At 45.5% G+C, this 22,596-nt stretch overlaps 1 protein-coding gene across 6 annotated transcripts in view; it reads left to right on the forward strand.

Moving 5' to 3' along the window:
• Positions 1-22,596, forward strand: part of DCAF6 (DDB1 and CUL4 associated factor 6) — a 540,954-nt gene that overhangs the window by 371,280 nt on the left and 147,078 nt on the right. For all 6 annotated transcript variants that reach the window (XM_030203854.1, XM_030203855.1, XM_030203856.1 and 3 more), the window contains one exon: positions 13,842-13,957. In XM_030203854.1, coding sequence (XP_030059714.1) covers positions 13,842-13,957 — 116 coding nt within the window. The remainder of the gene's footprint in view (positions 1-13,841; positions 13,958-22,596) is intronic.

Raw genomic sequence — 22,596 nt, forward strand, 5'->3', positions numbered from 1 at the left:
GAAATGAAAACGGTAACGGAATTCAAACATGTGTGGGATAAACATAAAGGAATCCTGTTCAGAAGGAATGAATCCTCAGGAGCTTAGCCGAGATTGGGTGGCAGGGCTGGTGGTTGGGAGGCGGGGATAGTGCTGGGCAGACTTATACGGTCTGTGCCAGAGCCGGTGGTGGGAGGTGGGACTGGTGGTTGGGAGGCGGGGATAGTGCTGGGTAGACTTATACGGTCTGTGCCGGAGGCGGGACTGGGAGGCGGGGATAGTGCTGGGCAGACTTATATGGTCTGTGCCAGAGCCAGTGGTGGGAGGCGGGGCTGGTGGTTGGGAGGCAGGGACAATGCTGGGCAGACTTATACGATCTGTGCCCTGAAGAGGACAGGTACAAATCAAAGTAGGGTATACAGAAAAAGTAGCACATATGAGTTTATCTTGTTGGGCAGACTGGATGGACCGTGCAGGTCTTTTTCTGCCGTCATCTACTATGTTACTATGTTAATATGTATAAATGCCTCTTTATCGCTCCATGGTGTGACCTCACCTTGAATAGTGTGTGCAGTTCTGGTCACTGTATCTCAAAAAAGATATACCAGAATTAGAAAAGGTTTAAAGAAGGGCAACCAAAATGATTAAGGGGATGGAACTCCTTTCATATGAGGAAACACTTAAGAGGTTAAGGCTCTTTAGCTTGGAAAAGAAATGGCTGAATGGGGTGGGGGGATATGATAGAAGTCTACAGAATCCCAAGTGGTGGAGAACAGGTAAACACGAATCAGTTGTTTATTGTTTCAAAAAGTAATAAGACTAGGGGACACTCAATGATATTACATGGTAATACTTTCAAATGAACAGGGGGGAGTATTTTTTCACTCAACAAATAGTTAAGGTCTGGAACTCATTACCAGAGGATGTAATAACAATGGTTAGCATATCTGGTTTTAAAAATGGTTTGGACAAGTTCCTGGAGGAAAAGTCAGTAGTCTGCTATTGAAATAGAAATGGGGACAGGCAAAGCCACTGATGTCACTGGGATTGATAACATGGAGTGTTGCTGCTATTTGAGTTTCTGCCAGGTTGGAAGCATGGACCGTTGGTCTGACCCAGTGTGTCTGTTCTTATGACCAATAATAGTCATGAGAATTAAAAGTAGATATAAAACTAATGCTTTTAACAATCTTCTAAACCTCAGATAGTCATGGTTTGCCCACAGTTCAGTTAGCAGTGAATTCCATTTAACTGAAGCAACTTCAGGAAATAATTGCCTACTCATCAGTTTTTTCTTAATATTGAAGGCAATCAAACTTAATTTTTGTGTATAGATCAAAAGGAGCAGGAGCTTGACCGAATTAACAGCTTCGTTGATAAAAAGCAAAGACTAAGTCCATGAAAACCTTTTGAAGAGAGACAAAATAGTTTAAATTCAATTCTTGCAGCAATTGATATCCAGTGTAATGTTTTCAGTAGTGATGTACTCTCCCAGACCCATCATTTGATAAATGATTCTTTGTAAGCTCTGGAACAGCAAGGTTAAGCGACGGGCAAACTTTCTTCCCTTTGGAATCCCTTGGGGATTCATGCATGTTGATGTTGGTACTTAAACATGCAAGTGCTATATTTTACAAAGCTGCACACCCAAGTGTAGCCAGTTAGAAAGCCATGTAAAACAAAGTTATTTTTAAAGATTTGGACATATTGATAAACACCAGAGGAGTAAGCAAAATTGTTTTTTCAATGAATAGTACAAACCCCAGCTCCAAACTAGCACTTACTTTAGCTTAGATCTGTCACAGAGCAGGTGTAAATGTCAATATCCAGCTTTTCATTTTTTAGGTATATATGTATTTTGTTGTAAAATTGAGAATATGTGCATAATTTGTTTCTGTTCACAGCACCCCTCAGAGCCCGGCTCCTTCCAAACTACCCTGCAGCTTTTTACATGTGTAAATTAGTTACTAAAATCATGATTGATACATGTTGGCCATTTACACATCACGCAAGCCTTCTAAAATGACCTCTAAGAAGTTTCATAACTGGATCAGACAAAAAGGCAATTGAGCCCAGCCAGGACTGCTGAGAGACAAAGCTGGGCCTGGGGCAAACAATGTTAAGGGACCTGCCGCTGCCACAGCCTCACCCCACACCCCCAAGTCCTCTACTTGCCTGGAGTCATTGAATGGCAGGCAGCATTGATCGAGAGAGACTGCTCTGCCAGCCACAGGATTTTCTTCGTGCTGCATCCCACCTCCCGTGAAGTAGCTTCCTGTTTCCACATACGCAGGATGCGGCAGGAAGAAGGATCCATGGCTGGCAGAGCAGTCTGTCTCGATCGCTGCTGCATGTCATTCAGTAACTGCAGGCAAGTAGAGGACAGGAGGGTTGGAACGGAGGGAAAGACACTAGATCTCACTTGGGCTGCAGGTGCCAGGCCCCCCTTGGAGGCAAGAACCAAGAGAATCTTATCCCCCTCCTCTTCTTGGTGACCCTGAGCCCAGGCATCCTTTCTTTGACAGTGGTTGAGCTAGGTTCCAAGGAGCAGATCTAGTTTTTGTTGCTTACTCCAAGGAATAAGAGGTGGCTTTCCCAAATCTGCATGGCTAGTAATGGTTATTTTATTGTGTATGTTTGTTAACCTCCTTGAATTTTAAAATGGTAAATTATACGTTTTTTTAAAACATATACATAAGAAAGGCTCAACAGGTTAGAGCTCTTTAGTTTGAAGAAGAGATGCCTGAGAGAGGATACGACAGAGGTCTATAAAATCACGAGTGAGGTAGAACAGGTTAACCAGAAAGCTTATAGGCAGCACAATTAGCACAAATTGAAGAAAGGCTGCGTAATCTGTTGTCAGAAAACGTGGTAAAGGCATTTAGCATAGCTGGGTTCAAAAAGGGAACATTCTATACTGCTCGGTGCCTAAATCCCTTAGCAGGCAACTCAAAAGGGTGCTTGGCTGTGGGAGGGGCATGGGCTTTCCAGAAATTTGTGCACAGTGTTACAGAATAATGAGTCTCTGCATCCAATTTGGGCACCAGGATTTATACCAGGTTTCAGCAGGTGTAAGTCTGATGCCCAGAAACTGGCACTACGTGATAATCTATAATGGGCACGTGCCCTTTATAGAATAGTGCTTAGCACCAAATTTTTCCAGTGTTCATTTTTGAGCATCATTTATAGAATTCCCCCCATAGTGCACAACTGCAAGGTGGGCATGCATGGTTGTGGCTTAGGTGGGTCCCAAGCATGGATGTGTAGCTTATAGAATACTATAAATTAAATGGAGAAGTGCAACATTTATGTGCTAACCTTTATGCCTTGCTTTTACAAGGCATAAGTGATAGCACCTAAATGTTGACATACAAATACCAACATGCTCTATTCCATTGCTTCTCAACCCAGTCCGGTCTTCAGGATATCCACAATGAATAAGCATGAGAGAGATTTGCATACACTGCCTCATTTTATGCAGATCTCTCTCTCTCTTTCATAGTCATTGTGAATATCCTAAAAACTCGACTGGCTGGTTGTGCCCTGAGTTGAGAAACACTTCCATAGCATCCTATAGACCAATCCAGAGACAGATGGGTTATGTCCCTCCACTAGCAGGTTAGATAGAGAGCAAGCTTTCAGCTCCCTATATATGGTCACAAGCAGTCACATGATCCTCAGTATTCTCTCTATCTAGCAGGTCAATGGTCACAGCTCAGCAGCTCTGCTTCGCTCCTCTCCTATGTTTAGGGGTAGTTGAGCTTGTTTGAATCTCCTGTCCTACTTTGTAGGTGCAGTTGAGTGTTTGGGTCTCCTCTCCTACTTCGGTGGGTGTAGTTGAGTTAACCCCGGGGTTGAGGGCTTGGGATTGAGCGGTGTTACACCTGGTGGTGCCAGGTCCCTCCCTTCCTCCCCCCTCCCGCTGGAGCCAGTGCAACTTGAAGTTTTTTCTTTCTCCTCCTGAGGCATTAAAAAAAAAAAAAGTTAAAGAGGAACGCTTTTCAATCAGGATTAAGGAATAAGGATTAGAAAAGCTCACTCACGACAGATTCGTTGCAGCTCCGGAGTTTTTCAGGTAATGAAAACTATTTAGCGGGAGGGGGGTTGTTCCCGGTATGGGTAGCGCGGCGCCTGGTTCACCGGGCCGCGTTTGCGTGGCGGCGGGAGTTGCACTTCCGCGGAGTTGGCCACTTTTTCTTGCCCTTTGGCCACTGATTTTGCCGCGCCGGCCGCCCGACCATCGTTGCCCGCCCAGGAAGCGATGGCGGCTCTAGCCGCATTAACCACCCTTCTCCAGAGGCCGGCCTATGACGCGCCTTCTTTCCAGGCCGCCGTGGCTGCCCATCCCGCTTTGACCGCCCATTTTTCGATGGCGCTCATGGAACGCAGGCCGCCCTAAACAAGGGAGGCTCGGGAAAGGAGCCCAAGTTCAAAAAGAAGCTTCTTCCTTCCCGTGCTGTTCCTCCTCGGGGTGAGGCAATGAGCGCCATCTTGGATTTGCGCTGCTCCATGCCTCCGCTGCTTTTTGCGGTGTCAGAGAGCCCTTTTCCTCCTGAGCCCTAGTTTGATGTGGAACCGGAGCAGGGAGCTCTTTTTTCCCCTGATTTGGTGCTTTTGATGCACCAGGCTTTTAGTTAAAAAGGGCTGGGACTGAACCGGCAGATAAGGGCGCTGAGGCTGCTCAGAAACGCCTTAGGGTGGCCCCCATGCCTCTAGACCTTGTGTCTAGTTTTCCTGAGGTAGATGAGGGCAGCTTGTCTGATTATTCCAGCATTCTGGTGTGGTAACGCTGGAGGGAGGTCGGATCTTCTCTGTTGGAGCGGATGAGACTTCTGCTGCCCGGCTGTTTCGGCAGGAGAAATTGTCTATTCAGTTTGTGCGGGTAGGGAGATTCTAACATTGCAGCCCCTGAGGGTGAGTCTTCCTCCTCGGTGACTCCTTCTATTATGACAACCACTAGGTGGCCGCCTAGAGGTTTTCACCTCCAGGAGGCTATGTAAGGCCTGATTGTGGAGCAATGGGACTCTCCAGAGACCAGCCTTCGGGCCACTAAAGTCATGGGGCACCTTTACCCCCTGTCTGAGGGAGAGCATGGGGCCTTCCGCCTACCTACCTTGGTTTCTCTATTCACAGCAGTGACCAAGAAAACAGCTTTGCCTGTGGAAGGTGGCACCACCCTGAAGGATCCGCAGGACTGGTGGCTAGAGGCCTCCTTGAAATTTACGTTTGAGTCAGCCTCCTTGGGTATGCGGGCTGCAGTGTGCGGCTTCTTGTGGACAGGGCATGTCTTACTGCTTTACAAGCGGCTTCCTTTGCGGAGGAGTTGATGCGGCGGAGCAGACTCTGCAGTCAGCCATGGCCTAATTGACTGATTTGCTTTATGAGGTCCACCGATCTTCTGCTAAGGAAGTGTCCTTAGTCGTGTCTGCCTGGCGATGGCTATGGCTTCGCCTTTGGGCAGTCGTCCTAGCATCACGGCCCATTTGGCAAGTTGCCATTTAAGGGCAAGCTCCTCTTTGGAACTCAGCTGGACGGAATTGTGAAAGAGCTGAGTGATGCCATGGGCAAGAGACTCCCAGAGCTCAGAACCAGTGTGAATTCTCGTGCGAACTCCTCTCGGAGCCGTTTTCGAGCTGCTAGCCGGTATCACCCGGGAAAGTCTGGGTAATATTCTAGACAGCGTTTTCCTCAGAGGCAGCAGTCCTTTTGAGCAGACTGTCACTCTGGCGGAAATTTCCTCCAGAGCTCCCCCAGGGCCTCGCTCCCAATGATGGGGACCTGGCCCATGATCCAGACTTTATGGGAGGGCGGCTGTCCTCGTTTCTGGGCGAGTGGGCCAGGGTAACAACGGTCGACTGGGTTCTCGGGATTATTCAAGACGGCTACAAGCTGGAGTTTTGCCGTCCTCTGAAGGACCTGTGCGTGGTCTCTCCGTGCTAGTCCCCGTGGAAATTCGTGGCGATCAAGCTGGCTCTGGGCAATTTGATACAAATTGACGCTGTCATTCCCGTTCCAGTGGAACAACGTGGCTCAGAACACTATTCCATCTACTTTGTGGTGCCAAGAAGAGAGGTTCTTCTCAGTCTCTTCTCAATCTCTAAGGAGTCAGCAGGGCCTTGAGAGTACACCACTTCAGGATGGAGGCCCTCCGGTCGGTTATTGCCGCCGCGTAGTACGGAAAATTTCTGTCCACTCTGGACATTTAAGAGGCCTATTGCACATTCCAATTTGGCCTCCTCATCAGCGGTTTCTCCGCTTTGCGGTCCTGAATCGACATTTCCAGTTCCAGGCCCTTCCCAGCGGGATGGCTACAGCACCTCGGACCTTCGCCAAAGTCGTCATAGCGGCGTTTCTTCGCAAGAAGGGGTTCAAGTACACCCTTACCTAGACGACTGGTTGATCCGGGCGCAATCCTTCAAGGAAGGTGTGAGAGTCACGGACAGAATGCTCTTTCGTGTGCGATCCTTGGGTTGGATCATCAATCTGGAGAAGAGTTGACTGACCCTTGCCAATCTCTGGAAATATAGGAGTGATCTTTGTCACTCGAGTAGGCAGAGTCCTCCTTCCAGAGGCTCGACGCTGACCTGTCCAAGAAGTTGGAGACTGTAACTTCTACCGTTACAGTCTCCAACTTCTTGGACAGGTCAGCGTCGCGTACGTGGGATTACGTTCAGCTGTTGGGATCCATGACGACCACCATGGAGATGGTGCCATGGTCGAGCTCCCACATGAGACTAGTATAGCATTCTCTGCTCAGGCGTTGGTCTCCGGTGTCAGAGGACTACTCGCTTCGTCTCCCCTTGGAACCCGCAGTTTCGAGGAGTCTGCGTTGATGGTTGCAGGCATACACTCTTAATCTGGGCATGCCCCCTGACGGCTCCGGAATGGATAGTGGTCTCCACGGACGCCAGTCTGTCAGGTTGGAGAGCTCTTTGTCTGGGATGGATGACTTAAGGACTTGGGTCTCAGGCAGAGACAAGTGGCCAATCAACCTCTTGGAATTGAGGGCGAATCAGCGGGCCCTTCGGGACTTCCTGAAACTGCTGTTTCAGAAGTCCGTACAAGTCCTTTCCGACAATGCGACGACTGGGACATATGACAACAGACACGGAGGTAACAGGAGTGCTCCTTTGGCCAGAGAAGCGATACGCTTATGCTTTTCGGCGGGAAAGCGTCTGGAACAGCTGTCGGCGGCCCACTTTGCAGGATCTCTGAATGTCGAGGCAGATTTTCTTAGTCGGCAGGTGTTGGATCCGGGAGAGTGGCAGCTCTCAGACCGGGCATTCTCGTGGATCTCGAGTCGCTGGGGTCTGCCGACCATGGTCTTAATGTCAACAAGGTCAACTTCAAAGTTCCGCGATTATTCAGCAGAGCCGGGAGCCTCAGTCTCTGGGAATGGATGTCCTCCTTCAGCCTTGGCTTGTGGACGAGCTCCGGTATGTGTTTCCCTCTTGGGCCATGCTGGGCAGAATCCTGGGAAGAGTGGCTCGACATCCGGGGCAAGTAATTCTGGTGGGCCCAAATTGGCCCAGACGCCCGTGGGATGCAGATCTCATTCGGCTACTGTTCAACGAGCTCTTGCGCCTGCACCAATGTCGAGGCCTGTTACATCAGGGTCCTATTATGATGGAGGATCCATCCCTGTTTGGAATCTTAACATGGTGCTGAGAGCCTCGCAGAAACCGCCGTTTGAGCCCTTTTCTCGGCTGTCTCTGAAGGATCTAATCCTGAAGACTGTGTTTTTGGTGGCATTCTCTTCAGCAAGAAGAGTTTCGGAGCTTCTAGCTTTGTCTTGTAGGGATCCCTTCCTGTGTTCACTGATGGAAGTGTCTCTATACGCACAGTGCCTTCCTTTTGCCGAAGATTGTGTCTCGCTTTCATGTGGATCAGCACTCTGTCTGCCTTCCTTCTAAGAAGAGGATTATCCTACGGAGTTTCAAGCCTTGAGATACTTGGATGTTAAGCGAGTTCTTTCCAGATACTTAGAGGTGGCGAATGATTTCCGAAAATGGGATCATCTTTTTGTGCTGCATGCTGGATCTAGGAAGGTCAGAAGGCCTCCGAGTCCACAGTGCCTCGCTGGGTCAAGGAAGCTATAGCCGCAGCATATCTTCTCTTGGGCAAAGTGCCGCCAGCATGGTTGAAGACTCTTTCCATTAGGGGTCTGGCGGCCTCTGTGGCAGAATCGAGATCGATTTTCTCTGGAAGAGTTCTGCAGATCGGCGACCTGGTCGTCGATGCATATTTTTCCAAACATTATCGCTTGGATGTGCCTGCGAAAGCTGATGCGGCATTTGACGCCTCGGTATTGCGTCCTGGGATTTCTGATTCCCGCCCTGGGTAAGTACTGCTTGGGTACATCCCATCTGTCTCTGGATTGGTCTATAGGATGCTATGGAAGGTAAAATTATGTATCTTACCTGATAATTTTCTTTCCATTAATCCTTATAGACCAATCCAGAGGCCCTCCCAGAAGTCTACTGTGTAATTGTTTTCTTGTGTTTGTGTCTTTTCAGATTCTAGTTTATATTTTCGCTCAAGTTCAATTCCTAATTCAAGTGCAACCTCTAATTCAAGTTCAAGTCAAGTTCAACTTCAACAAGTTCAAGTTTGTATGATTTGCCTGGAGTTGAGGCGAATCTGTTTTCAGTGAGCTGCTTGAGTTCCCCCCGCTGTTGCGGTGGCAGGTTTAATGAGTTCCTCCCGCCATGGGCGGTTGCAGAGTAATTGATCAATCAATTCAATCACGTTCCTCCCGCTTCGGCGGTTGTAGGATTCCTCCCACTTTTGCGGTTGTAGGGTTAATGAGTTGTCAGTCACAGGAGAATTTTTCAAGGACCATGAGCTTGGGTATCGACATACTGAGGATCATGTGACTGCTGGTGACCATATATAGGGAGCTGAAAGCTTGCTCTCTATAAAACCTGCTAGTGGAGGGACATAACCCATCTGTCTCTGGATTGGTCTATAAGGATTAATGGAAAGAAAATTATCAGGTAAGATACATAATTTTACCTTCTCTATTCTGTGATAGAATCTGGGCACCCACATACCATTATAGAATTCTCACTCAGCTCTCTGCATTTTAGCACCCAAATGTTATAAATTGCTCTCAATATGTTTTATAAGCACAACACTAGCTATGTTAATTTCTTAAATTAATATATAAGTATTTCCAGTAAAATGTTAACATAATTCATGCAGTTCACCATCACACGTTTGATTATATTTTTCCTGAGCAGCTCTGGGTATTTGTTAGTAAATTAAAAAAAAAAAGTTTAAAAAGTTTGGATAGGAGAAGGCCAAACAGTGTCTGAAACTCAAATCTGAATGTTTCCATAATTCTTTTTTGCTGAGAAAGGCTCCACCTGGTTTGTTTGCGCTATTTCCCTTTTCACTGAAAGCTTTTTTCTAAGATGTACAGCTGGTGTTTGAGGACTGTGCTAAATACAAAGATGGTGGGTGGTTAGAAAATGAGAAGAGATGAAGGTGTGAAAAGAAATCTACTGCTGTAACTTAGAATCTGAATTGAATTCTAATAATATTATATTGAGGGCAGACCAGTTTCAGCTTTACCTACCTCCTCCTTCTCTAACTGTTCTTTGTTCTAGGCTTTCCGCTCAACAGGTATAGCCATCTTGCATCTTGAACTGGTGCATCATGTTTTATAAATATAGGGCTGGTTTATATTCTAAAAATATGAACTGTATAATTAGTTGGGCAATCTTTCCAGGTCAGTTCAAGATATTAATCAAATTAAGCCTGTTAAAGGAGCTATATAAATAACCAAATAGACAAACATACCCCATCCCCACCCAGGGAAAGCACATATCAGGCTATGTAGTAAATTATTTGTACAAGTGATAGGTGGACTAGTAAAATCAGTGGAGCATCATCCTCTTTAGAATCCAACAAGGCCTTCTTGATTATAACCATTTTTATTGCATTTATCAATATAACAATCATGCATTTATTATTCTATAACTTGAAATAGATTAGAAAAACAATATACCTGACATTAACCACAATTAAGAAACATGACCAATATTTATTCCACAAATATAGAGAGGTCAAATCAGGTAATTAAATAAATATGGGAAAAATTTCTACACAAAGGTAGCAACATGAGCTAAACAGAAAGTTGCAACTGGACGTGCTTCTCTAATACACAGTATCAGAACCCACTAATATATTAACCCCTTCTCTAGCCACAACAAATTCAACCAGTTGTCTGGGCTCAAAGAAAAGAAAACTCTTAGAATGATATACAACAGAACATTTAGCAGGAAATTTCAAAGTTGCTTCCAAGATTTCTCACTGGAGTAAAAAAAAATCGAATTCCATCCGCATGCAAAAAGGATTACACACCCAACTTTATTAAGAGAATCCAAAGATATCAAAAATCATTTTGAAAAACAAGCTAGAGTGGCTATCCTATAAGGCTCCACCTCTCTTTCATTCTCCATTCGTCTGATGTATTATAATTCATATGACGTGTTAATTTTGGTGTTCCAACAAGGACAAAAAAATGAATGCCTCTTAATATGTCCAATTCACTTAATTTTATCACCATTCTTTTGTGATTAATCAAATCAAATATAGCAGATAAATCCAGTTGTGTATCCCCTATTTGACTCATTCTATAAGATGGCACCTAAATTTACATGCCAATTGCGTATCTAAATTTATGGAATACTAGCGCTTAACTGCTAGCTGAGCACTCTGTGCTATTTTATAAATGATGTGCGTAACTCGTTTAGTATATAAATGGAAGGAGGTGTTCACAGGGGTGGAGAATAGGAAGGGCCTGTGTGGGACCAGCATTTACATTCGTAACTCTCAGAATATTGTAAGCTACAGGCTAAATGGCAGCATTTAGCCAACCTTGGCTGACTTCTAATATCCGCTACCTACGTTCCTGTACCCGCTCCGCCGAACGCCTCTGGCGGAAATCTCGGGCCCTTGCTGATTTCTTACACTTTAAGTTCATGCTGACCTCCTTCCAATCTGCTCTTTTACGTGCCAAACAGGATTATTATATCCAACTAACCAACTCTCTTGGCTCTAATCCTCGACTTCTCTTCACCACATTGAACTCTCTTCTCAAGGTGCCCCCTCCCCCAACTCCCCCTTCATTATCTCCTCAGACCCTTGCTGAATTCTTTCACAACAAGGTTGAAAAGATAAACCTTGCTTTCTCTACCTCACCACCTCTCCCTCCACTAGTCCGTTCCCCTCTCTCTCCTTCCCCTCATTCCCTTTCCTCCTTTCCTGAAGTTACTATTGAGGAAACTACACTTCTCCTTTCTTCCTCAAAATGTACCACCTGTTCCTCTGATCCCATTCCCACGCACCTTCTTAATGCCATCTCTCCTGCTCTTATTCCTTTTATCTGTCACATTCTCAACCTCTCACTTTCCACTGCGACTGTCCCTGCTGCCTTTAAACATGCCTTCACTCGACCCTACTTGTCCCTCTAATTACCGACCCATCTCCCTCCTTCCTTTTCTCTCCAAATTACTTGAGCGTGCTGTTCACCGCCGCTGCCTTGATTTTCTCTTCTCACATGCTATTCTTGACCCACTACAATCTGGTTTTCGCCCTCTCCACTCAACCGAAACTGCGCTTACTAAAGTCTCCAATGACCTATTACTGGCTAAATCCAGAGGTCAATATTCCATCCTCATTCTTCTTGATCTTTCCGCTGCTTTTGACACTGTCGATCACAGCATACTTCTCGATAACCTGTCCTCACTTGGATTCCAGGGCTTTGTCCTTTCCTGGTTCTCTTCCTACCTCTCCCTCCGCACCTTTAGTGTTCACTCTGGTGGATCCTCTTCTACTTCTATCCCTATGCCTGTCGGCGTACCTCAGGGTTCTGTTCTTGGTCCCCTCCTCTTTTCTATCTACACTTCTTCCCTTGGTTCATTAATCTCATCCCATGGCTTTTCCTACCATCTCTATGCTGATGACTCCCAAATCTACCTTTCTACCCCTGATATCTCACCTTGCATCCAAACCAAAGTTTCAGCGTGCTTGTCTGACATTGCTGTCTGGATGTCTCAACGCCACCTGAAATTAAATATGACCAAAACCGAGCTTCTCATTTTCCCCCCCAAACCCACCTCCCCACTCCCCCCGTTTTCTATTTCTGTTGATGGCTCTCTTATTCTCCCTGTCTCCTCAGCTCGAAACCTTGGGGTCATCTTTGACTCTTCTCTCTCCTTCTCTGCTCATATCCAGCAGATTGCCAAGACCTGTCGTTTCTTTCTTTACAACATCCGTAAAATCTGCCCCTTTCTTTCCGAGCACTCTACCAAAACCCTCATCCACACCCTTTGCACCTCTCGTTTAGACTACTGCAATCTGCTTTTTGCTGGCCTCCCACTTAGTCACCTCTCCCCTCTCCAGTTGGTTCAAAACTCTGCTGCCCGTCTCATCTTCCGCCAGGGTCGCTTTACTCGTACTACCCCTCTCCTAAAGACCCTTCACTGGCTCCCTATCCGTTTTCGCATCCTGTTCAAACTTCTTCTACTAACCTATAAATGTACTCACTCTGCTGCTCCCCAGTATCTCTCCACACTCGTCCTTCCCTACACCCCTTCCCGTGCACTCCGCTCCATGGATAAATCCTTCTTATCTGTTCCCTTCTCCATTACTGCCAACTCCAGACTTCGCGCCTTCTGTCTCGCTGCACCCTACGCCTGGAATAAACTTCCTGAGCCCCTACGTCTTGCCCCATCCTTGGCCACCTTTAAATCTAGACTGAAAGCCCACCTCTTTAACATTGCTTTTGACTCGTAACCACTTGTAACCACTCGCCTCCACCTACCCTCCTCTCTTCCTACCCGTTCACATTAATTGATTTGATTTGCTTACTTTATTTATGTTTTGTCTATTAGATTGTAAGCTCTTTGAGCAGGGACTGTCTTTCTTCTATGTTTGTGCAGCGCTGCGTATGCCTTGTAGCGCTATAGAAATGCTAAATAGTAGTAGTAGTAGCATTTGTGCCTGCTATTCATATGATATATGTGGGCATGCCTCAATAGAGGTATGTTGATGCTGATTTTTACTAATATTCTATAACAAAATCTTGGTGCCCAGATTCCATTATAAAATTATCGCTCAGTGCACAGCATCTAGGCACCTAAATTCTGGCACCCAATAAGGGTAATTCTATAACAAGGCACTTAGTTTTTGCACCCACAGGCTCTTGGTAGGAGCCCATTCTATAAAGGAAAATAGGCACCTATTTTCCTTTATAGAATAGTATCCAAACCAGGTATGTATCTGTGTGGTTACACAAGAGCAGCTATATCAGCCATAGAGCTTCTATAAATGCTTGCCCCTAAATATCAACGATACATGCATAACTTACAGTATTCTGTAAGTTAACGTGCATAAGTGGGAGCCTTGCCCATGTGTTTCCCCACCCCTTGAAAAACACATGCTAAGCAAGTTATACACATTTAACAGAATAGCTCTTAGGCAGATAATTGGCATATTATGTTCATATGTGCAAGTATTTTAAACATTTGCATATGTAATTGGCATATAAATGTTAGTACCTGTTTTATAAAATTGCCCCTATACTCCGCAAATCACTCACAATCCCTTATGTTTGCTCACATGAAATGAATCTATGCGATAGCTTCTGTCTCAGACCGCTGCCTTCAGTCATACTGACTTTGAGATCCCTCATGAATTCTGATAACATGGCATTGTGATGTCATAGACCCAGGCTACATCATCATCAGGCTTTCTCTTGTTTCCTGTTGAAGTTTGTTTGTTCTGTGCCATGGATTGAACATTGAAGTCCTCCCTTTACCTTCTGCAGTGAAACATGTGTTTTCATTTGGTAGGAGCCACACCACCTCCAGTTCTAGAGGTGGTGGAAGTTTCTCTAAACCAGGCAATAAAGAAGAAACTTTAAAAACTGAAATTTCAGAAGAGCTGGTAATGGAAAGCATGGAATCAGGTAGGGCCCTGTTTTCTCTTTTATAAACTGTTCTATATTTCAGGATTTGTTCTAATGGGATTTTGAAAGGTTTATTTTATAACTGTGTAGATGCATAAATGGTTTATGCACATTTCCCTGTGTAAGTAAGATCAAATTTTTAAAACAATGCATACTCCAAGAAATATATGTATTTACTTAAACTTGCACACATTTTGGGACTAATTTACACCCATACATATGTAGGTTTACTGAAGTATGCATGTAAATACTAACCCTACTGAACCCCATCCCCAGGAAAGTTTCTGCTCCAAGGAAAAGGATGTTATCAGTGGTGTACTGCAGGGATTGGTCCTTCGGCTGGCTCTTTTTAACATCTTTGTGAGTGATATTGCAGAAGGACTGTCTGGTAAGGTTTGTCTCCTTGCGGACGATACCAAACTTTGTAATAGGGTAGACACCCCGGAGGTCATGGAAAGTATGTGGAGGAATCTGGAGAAGTTTGAAGAATGGTCCAGCAGTTGGCAACTCAGATTTAATGCTAAAAAATGCAGGGTCATACGCTTTCGTTGCAAAAATCCAAGGGAAAGGTATAGTGGGTGAAGAACTTCTATCTACGAAAGAAGAGCTAGACTTGGGGGTGATTGTGTCTGATGATCTCAAAGTGGCCAAACAGGTAGAAAAGGCGACAGTCAAAGCCAGAAGGATGCTTGGGTGCATAGGGAAGAGGGATGACCAGCAGAAAAAAAGAGGTGATAGTGCCCTTGTAGAAATCTCTGGTGAGGCCCCATTTAAAATAGTGTGTGCAATTCTGGAGACCGCACCTTCAAAAAGACATAAATAGGATGAAGTCAGCCCAAAAGGCGGCTACAAAATTGGTCAGTGGTCTCTTTTATAAAGCGTATGGGAACAGACTTAAGGTTCTCAATATGTATACTTTGGAAGAAATACGGGAGGGAGGGGACATGATAGAGATGTCTAAATACCTCTGAGGCATTAATGTACAGGAGGTGAATCTTTTTCAAATGAAGCAAAACTCTGGAATGAGAGGGCATAGGGTGAATTTAAGAGGTTATAGGCTCAGGAGTAATTTAAGGAAATACTTTTTCATGGAAAGGGTGTTGGATGTGTGGAATCACCTTCCAGTGGAGGTGGTGGAGACGAGTACTATGTCTGAATTTAAGAAAGCGTGGGACAGACATATGGGATCTCTTAGGGAAACGAATAGATAGTGGTTGCTGTGGGTGGGCCATTTGGCTCTTATCTGCCCACACGTTTCTCTGTTTCTACTTAAGGGCATATAGAGGGGCATAATCAAAAGGGAGGCCCAAGTTTTGTTGAGGATGTCCTCGCAGAATGTCCTAATGGAGGGGCGGTGAAACCCATATTATCGAAACAAGATGGACGTCCATCTTTCGTTTCGATAATACGGTTGGGGACACCCAAATCTTGAAATTTTGGTCGTCCTTAGAGATGGTCGTCCCTAGACTTGTTCGTCTCTGATTTTTGGCAATAATGGAAACCAAGGACGCCCATCTCAGAAACTACCAAATGCAAGCCCTTTGGTCGTGAGAGGAGCCAGCATTTATAGTGCACTGGTCCCCCTGACATGCCAGGACACCAAGCCCTAACGTACTCCCTGTTCAATCAATACAACTTTACTTAAATTTTCAATTTCTTTAATATATAAACATAAACAATACAAAACATACAACCCCAAAGTACCCTCAGTACTCCTAAAGATCCCCCCAAACCAATTCCAATCACTCACACACATGCATACTCCGTATCCCAGCTGTTGTTAAATACCCACAGATAAATACATTTCATAATCACTTTCTTCTCTACTTCATATTCCAGAATGCGGAGCTAAAAAGCTCTAATGACTATCCTTTTAAATGTTCAGCATAATGACCATAACCTTATATCCGGTATGGTACTATGTCAATTAAGGACTTATTCAGTCAAAAACCAAATGCTGGCATCACTCAGTGCTATTGAGGAGCTTCATAATTTAAGCTTCAAAATATAATCCACTGTGTGATGTGAGCGTCAGTGATTATAGGGTCCGGCTGCTGAGGGCATCTTCAGCGCGTCCTCAATCAAAGCATACTCTCATTCTCGGTTCTCAATGCGAGACCGCATTTCAATCTTGGCTTTCTCAGGAAAACCACAATCGACAACCTGAAAGGACACACATAATACAGGTTGTCGATTGTGGTTTTCCTGAGGAAGCCAAGATTGAAATGCGGTCTCGCATTGAGAACTGAGAATGAGAGTATGCTTTGATTGAGGACGCGCTGAAGGTGCCCTCAGCAGCCGGACCCTCTAATCACTGACGCTCACATCACACAGTGGATTATATTTTGAAGCTTAAATTATGAAGCTCCTCAACAGCACGGAGTGATGCCAGCATTTGGTTTTTGACTGAATAAGTCCTTAATTGACATAGAAGCATATTTTCAAAGCACTTAGCCTTCCAAAGTTCCATAGGTTTCTATGGAACTTTGGAAGGCTAAGTGCTTTGAAAATATGCCTCATAGTACCATACCGGATATAAGGTTATGGTCATTATGCTGAACATTTAAAAGGACAGTCATTAGAGCTTTTTAGCTCCGCATTCTGGAATATGAAGTAGAGAAGAAAGTGATTATGAAATGTATTTAATAACAGCTGGGATACGGAGTATGCATGTGTGTGAGTGATTGGAATTGGTTTGGGGGGATCTTTAGGAGTACTGAGGGTACTTTGGGGTTGTATGTTTTGTATTGTTTATATTTATATATTAAAGAAATTGAAAATTTAAGTAAAATTGTATTGATTGAACAACAGGGAGTACGTTAGGGCTTGGTTAAGTGTTTGTACTTTGTTTGAAGGTTTCCCTTTATTAGTTAATAATGCCAGGACACCAACCAGGCACCCTAGGGAGCACTGCAGTGGACTTCATAAAATGCTCCTAGGAACATAGCTCCCTTACCTTGTCTGCTGAGTCCCCCAAACCCCCCCTAAAACCCACTACCCACAACTGTACACCACTACCATAGCCCTTATGGGTGAAGGGGGGCACCTAGATGTGGGTACAATGGGTTTCTGGTGGGTTTTGGAGGGCTCGCTGTTTCCTCCACAAACGTAACAGGTAGGGAGGGGGATGGGCCTGGGTCTGCCTGCCTGAAGTGCACTGCACCCACTAAAACTGCTCCAGGTACCTGCATACTGCTATGATGGACCTGAGTATGACATCTGAGGCTGGCATAGAGGCTGGCAAAAAATATTTTTAAAGATGTTTTTTGAAGATGGGAGGGGGTTAGTGACCACTGGGGGAGTAAGGGGAGGTCATCCCCAATTCTCTCCGGTGGTCATTTCGGTCACCTTTTTGTGCCTTGGTCGTAAGAAAAACACGACCAGGTAAAGTCGTCCAAGTGCTCGTCAGGGACACCCTTTTTTTTTCCATTATGGGTCGAGGACGTCCATGTGTTAGGCACACCCAAGCCCCGCCTTCACTACGCCTCCGATACACCCCCTTGAACTTTGGCCATCCCTGCGACGGAAAAAAGTAGTTGGGGATGTCCAAAATCAGCTTTCAATTATACCGATTTGGACGACCCTGTAAGAAGGATGCCCATCTTCCAATTTGTGTCGAAAGATGGGCGTCCTTCTCTTTCAAAAATGAGCCCAATAGTCTGTTTGCACATGGGTTTGCTTGCAAATCCGGGAGTTCATTTCAATACTTTAAAGCAGTTCTATAACTGGGCTCCACATTTACATGACAATTGCATATGCAAATGTACAGAATACCAGTGCTTTAGCAGGTAAGTATACACTTTTGTGTGTAAGTAGCAGCAAAGCAAGTAAACTATATTCTGTAAGGTGTGCGTGTAAGTGACAGTGTGCATAAATGCAAGAGGACAGGCTCCTATATTTTAGGTATGCTATAATGGAATACTGTACTTAAAGGATTACCTCCATTATTACCTGCAAAAATATCTTAAACGTGTCTTTTTAGGACTGGGGTGGGCAACCACAGTCATCAAGGGCTACAGTCCATTCAGGAGTTTAAGATTTCCACAATGAATATGCATGAGATCTGTTCGCATACAATGGAAGCAGTGCATGCAAATCAATTTCGTGCATATTCATTGTGGAAATTTTGAAAACCCAACTGATTTGTGGACCTCAAAGACTGGTTGCCCATCCCTCTTTTAGGAGGTAAATTTTACCTTTATTTACGTTTTATAAGTTTTATGTGATCAAGTCAGCACTTATAAAATTGCATAGAGGTATATGGGCATAAAATAGCTCCTACTTTTATGTGATTTATGCATAGGTATTCCCAAAGGTGGAGAATAGGCCAAGCAAGGGTGAGATCAGCACTTTTGGGTATCTTTTATAAAATTCCCTGGATTGGTAGCATGGAATGTTGCTACTACTTGGTTTTCTGCCAGGTACAGGGGCCACTTTTGGAAGCAGGATACTGGGCTAGATGGACCATTGATCTGACCCAGTATGGCTGTTCTTTAATATATGCTGATTCTGAACATAAGAAACGCCATGTTGATTCAAACAGAGGTATATAGAGCCCAGCATCCTGTTCCTGATAGTGGCCAGTGCAGGCCACAAGTACCTGGCAGATAGATCCCTAAAAGATCTGTGTCCCACAGTTATTTTCTGGGAATAAACAGTGGCTGTCCGTGGTCTAATTTCTTGTGGACTTTTCATCCAGAAACTCGTCTAATCCTTTCTTGAATCAGCACTATGTTTTTTCACCTTGACCACATCATTCAGCAACAGATTCCTCAGCTTAATTATGCACTGTGTGGGAAAAAAAACCAACTTTCTATGATTTGTATTTAATTTGTTGGTCATTAGTTTTATGTAGTGTTCTCTTGTTTTCATGTTTGACAGGTTAAACAACCATTTTCCATTTAACCATTCCACTCCACTCATGAGTGTATAAACTTCTATCATTTCCCCTCTCAGTCATCTTTTCTCCTAATCTGTTTAAGCTCTCTTCATAATATAGGTGTTATATCCCCTTTATAATTTTCATTGCCCTTCTCTTAACCTTTTCTAGTTTCACAATTTCCCTTTTGAGATGGAATGGCCAAAACTGCACACAATGGTCAAGGTGTAGACGCACCAGGGACCTATTCAGAGGCATAATGATACTCTCAGTTTTGTTCTCCATCTCTTCTCAAACAATCCCTAACATGCCATACTGAAAATTTCAATATAATTTTCACAATGACTGCAAGATATTTTTCTTGGGCTCATAACTCATAGCCCAGCAATTTCTACTTGTAGTTAGGATTATTTTTCCTTATCACTTTGCCTTTATCCACATTGAAGTTCTTTTGCCATTTAGAGTCCCAGTTGTCTAGTCTCACAAGATCCATCTCCAAATCTTCACAATCCTCTACCATTTTAACATCTTTGAATAGTTTTATGTCATAAAACAAATCTGATCATTTCACTCATCACTCCTATCTCCAGGTCAGCACACACCCCCCTACAGACCTTTAGGGCAATGGAGTAAGCTACAGGTGGGCCTGGGTAGCTACCTGGCTCTCTTCGCTTCCTTTCTTCCTTCCCCGGATCCATCCGCTGCTTGGCAATGCCCTTCCTATCTAGCTGTCAACATTTACAAGTGGCATCAGCAGTGAACATCCGCTGACTGTGCTGGTCTCTGCAGGTTTCCCTCTGCCACGTCCCGCCCTGACTAATGTCACTTCCTGTTTCCTCTGGCAGGATGCGCCAGAGGGTAACATGCAGAGACCAGCGCAGGCAGTAGATATGTGTTGCTGCCAAGGAGGTTTGATGCTGCTGCGAACGTGGCAAGGTACATTGTGGAAGGGGAGTTTCCAGGTCGCAAGTGGGGGGTGGTTAGAGCACAAGGCTTGGTTGAAATCCCACTGCTGCTGCTCGTGATCTGGGCAAGTCACTTAACCTCCATTGCCTCAGGTACAAAATTAGATTGTGAGTTCTCCAGGGACAGCAAAATACCCAGCATATCTGAATGTAACTCAACTTGAGCTGCTACTGAAAAAGGTATGAGCAAAATCCAAATCTAATATAATAAAACGCACCGTGAACGTTCTGAAGACAACGTTCTGAAGTCACTCAAACACTCCCTGGCTGTAGGGTTCGTGGATTCATGGTGTGAAGCCAGCCAGCCGTCTCTGCCCCGCCCTCGCGTCAAACGTCATGACGTTGAGGGCGGAAAATTATATTAGATTTACCTCTGTGGTGGTGGTTCCGGCAGCGTCAGGGAAGGAGGCGACGCTCCCGACGTCTCTAGCCTTCCCTTCGCTGTGTTCCGCCTTCTTCTGACGTCAAGGATGACGTCAGAAGAAGGCAGAACACAGCGAAGGGAAGGCTAGACGTCGGGAGCGCCGCCTCCTTCCCTGACGCTGCGCTGCCGGAACCGCCACGGAGGTAAATTAAAAAAAAAAAAAAAAAAAAGGGATGTTGGGGGGAGAGAAGAGGGTGGGCAGTAAAGTTGAACAATGGGAGCGGGAGGGCAGGGGAGAAACGACAGCATGGATGCGAAGGGGGGGGGGAGAAGAGGGCGGGCCAGGCTGGGACATGGGAGACAGAGGAGCATGGATGCGAGGGGGGGGTCATGGAAGGGAGAGAGGGGAATTGCTGGAAAGGGATGAATGGAGGGGGCAGGGGACATAGGAGCATGGATGGGCATGGATTGGGAGGGCAGGGCTCAGGGAGAGAGGGGAATTGCTGGAAAGGGATGAATGGAGGGGGCAGGGGACAGAGGAGCATGGATGGGCATGGATTGGGAGGGCAGAGCTCAGGGAGAGAGGGGAATTGCTGGATAGGGATGAATGGAGGGGACAGATGGGCATAGATGGATATGGATTGCAGGGCAGGGCTCAGGGAGAGAGGGGAATTGCTGGATAGGGATGAATGGAGGGGGCAGGTGACGGATGGGCATGGATTGGGAGGGCAGGGCTCAGGGAGAGAGGGGAATTGCTGGATAGGGATGAATGGAGGAGACAGATGGGCATGGATGGATATGGATTGCAGGGCTCAGGGAGAGAGGGGAATTGCTGGATAGGGATGAATGGAGGGGGCAGGTGACAGAGTAGCATGGATGGGCATGGATTGGGAGGGCAGGGCTCAGGGAGAGAGGGGAATTGCTGGAAAAGGATGAATGGAGGGGGCAGGGGACAGATGGGCATGGATTGGGAGGGCAGGGCTCACAGTCTCTCTCTCATATACAATGTCTTTCTGACTCACACTCTCACACACTCTGTCTCACACTGTATCACATTCACTCTCTATGTGCCACACAGTCACTCACACACTCGCTTGGTCTCATACACTCACTCTCATAGAGAATCTGTGTCTCACACACACTCTCTCTCTCGCACACACACACACTCTCTCTCACACTGTGTCTCACATACACACTTGCACACACTCTCATTCTAACACACACACTCTCTCACAAACACACTCACACCCAGACTCACTCTCTCTCTCACACACACACACTCACACTTTCACTCTGTCTCTCACACAGTCACTCTCACATACACTCTCCCAAACATACACACTCCAAGGAAAACCTTGCTAGCGCCCGTTTCATTTGTGTCAGAAACGGGCCTTTTTTACTAGTAAATAAATAAAATACCAAATCCTGGGATGGAGGAGAGAGAAAGAGATGCAGGACAAAGGGGAGGAGGGAGGGATTTGGAAGACCCACCCAAAATAACTGTGAGCCCACCTAAAATAACCGGTCTAACTATGCCACTGCTTTAGGGCACTCCACTAGTGACCCTTTTTCATGTGGATAGTTGAACATTCAGTCCTAACTTTGTTGTCTGTCTTTTATCCAAATTTGCAGTCCACAAAAGGGCTTGGCCTCCTAGCCAATTAATCTTGAATTTCCTGAAGACTCCTGAAGAAATTGCAGAGTCATGGAATCGGAGGTAGGGTATTATTATGGATTAAGAACTGGTTGAAAGATAGGAAGCAGAGAGTAGGATTGCGTGGCCAGTATTCTCAGTGGAGGAGGGTAGTTAGTGGGGTCCCGCAGGGGTCTGTGCTGGGTCCGTTGCTTTTTAATGTATTTATAAATGACCTAGAGATGGGAATAACTAGTGAGGTAATTAAATTCGCCGATGACACAAAATTATTCAGGGTCGTCAAGTCGCAGGAGGAATGTGAACGATTACAGGAGGACCTTGCGAGACTGGGAGAATGGGCGTGCAAGTGGCAGATGAAGTTCAATGTTGACAAGTGCAAAGTGATGCATGTGGGTAAGAGGAACCCGAATTATAGCTACGTCTTGCAAGGTTCCGCGTTAGGAGTTACGGATCAAGAAAGGGATCTGGGTGTCGTCGTCGATGATACGCTGAAACCTTCTGCTCAGTGTGCTGCTGCGGCTAGGAAAGCGAATAGAATGTTGGGTGTTATTAAGAAGGGTATGGAGTCCAGGTGTGCGGATGTTATAATGCCGTTGTATCGCTCCATGGTGCGACCGCACCTGGAGTATTGTGTTCAGTACTGGTCTCCGTATCTCAAAAAAGATATAGTAGAATTGGAAAAGGTACAGCGAAGGGCGACGAAAATGATAGTGGGGATGGGACGACTTTCCTATGAAGAGAGGCTGAGAAGGCTAGGGCTTTTCAGCTTGGAGAAGA

Source organism: Microcaecilia unicolor, chromosome 5, assembly GCF_901765095.1.
Source record: "Microcaecilia unicolor chromosome 5, aMicUni1.1, whole genome shotgun sequence".
Classification (NCBI taxonomy): Eukaryota; Metazoa; Chordata; class Amphibia; order Gymnophiona; family Siphonopidae; genus Microcaecilia; species Microcaecilia unicolor.